Source organism: Fukomys damarensis, unplaced genomic scaffold, assembly GCF_012274545.1.
Source record: "Fukomys damarensis isolate Sample0158 unplaced genomic scaffold, DMR_v1.0_HiC HiC_scaffold_45, whole genome shotgun sequence".
Classification (NCBI taxonomy): Eukaryota; Metazoa; Chordata; class Mammalia; order Rodentia; family Bathyergidae; genus Fukomys; species Fukomys damarensis.
In genome coordinates, this window is record NW_022900957.1 from 183562 (window position 1) to 184961 (window position 1400).

Below are 1400 nucleotides of genomic sequence, written 5' to 3' on the forward strand. Positions count from 1 at the left end.
GCGATGACCCCAGAAAAGACCAGAAGCAGCCGCTCATTCACATGGGCGTCAGAGCATGCCAGCCTCAGGAGAGGGGGGAGGTCACAGAAGAAATGATTCACGACGTTGGGGCCGCAGAAGTCCAGCTTGAGCAGACCTAGCGTGTGTGTCAGGGCGTTAATGAGTCCACCCAGGTAGGATGTGAGAACCATCTGAACACACACGCTCTGCGTCATAAGGACTGAATATGACAAGGGTTTTGCTATGGCCACATAGCGGTCATAAGCCATCACAGACAGAAGGATGCCCTCTGTGGTTACATACACTGCAAAAAAGAAGCTTTGTAAAACACAGCCATAAAATGTGCTCCACTTATGTTTGGACAGGAAATTGATCAGCATCTTAGGAGCAAAAACAGTGGAGTAGCAGATGTCACAAAAGGAGAGGTTGCTGAGGAAGAAGTACATTGGCGTATGCAGTGGGGTATTTAACCAGATCAGGAGGATCATCCCCCAGTTACCTAAAAGTGTGATGAGATAAATGAGGGCGAAAAGCAGAAAGAGAGGAATCTGCAGATTGGGATTTTCAGTTAAGCCTATTAAGAAGAATTCCTTCACCCTTGTATGGTTCCAACCTGCCATGTGCTTTCAAGGTTATAGAGCTTTATTGTAGAGTAAGATGCTACTCCGATGGATAAACATGATTTCTCCATGATCCAGTGTCCATCATAGCATGAGACGTTTCGGGTTCCCTGTCAGTTATTGAAGAAATGTTATTAACTTCAGAGTGGATCGTATGTTTGCAGCTTTCCAACATCCATAGTGAATCTAACATTTAAAACATTGCATCCTTTTATACCTAGCTTAACATACCAGAAAATAGGAAGATAAGAAAAGTCTGTTATTTTACAGAACTGTTAATTCATAGAAACAACCTTCACATGCAGACCCTGACAATGCTATTCTGGCTCAGTCTTTGATGTGTGTCAGTCCTCTTACACAAGTCAGAAGCTGGCTGGCTTCCTGTAATAACAAGTCTTCCATGATCTCAGGCCTAGATGGTTCCAATTTTATTTCATCCCCATTAAAGCTCAAGGCCCTGACTTCTGTAAGGAGCACTCACTTCCTTTCCAGATCTGAAACTTCAGACCTCATTTTGCCTCACCTTCTATCCAGAATCTCAATTTGGAACATCAGTCTATGCCATCTTATAGAATTGAGTTATGAGAAAAATGAGCACACACATCTTCTTTTCCTATTTGATATTCGAACTGCTTAAATAACAAGAATATTGTTTAACTTGGCAAATTTCCATCTAACATCTTTGTGATGTTCCTCTTGCAGGTCATTTATTTTCATATCAAAGTGACTTAAAAATCCATTGCAAAGATAACAGATGTCATGAGATGGACTAAAACTACA

The 1400-nt window shown here is 41.7% G+C and overlaps 1 protein-coding gene across 1 annotated transcript in view; it reads right to left on the reverse strand.

Annotated features, from left to right (window-relative positions):
- The window catches only part of LOC104849464 (olfactory receptor 1052-like), a 2090-nt gene extending 1470 nt beyond the window's left edge, over positions 1–620 (reverse strand). The window contains exon 1 of the mRNA XM_033760582.1: positions 1–620. Coding sequence (XP_033616473.1) covers positions 1–620 — 620 coding nt within the window.
- Positions 621–1400: the final 780 nt, after the last annotated feature.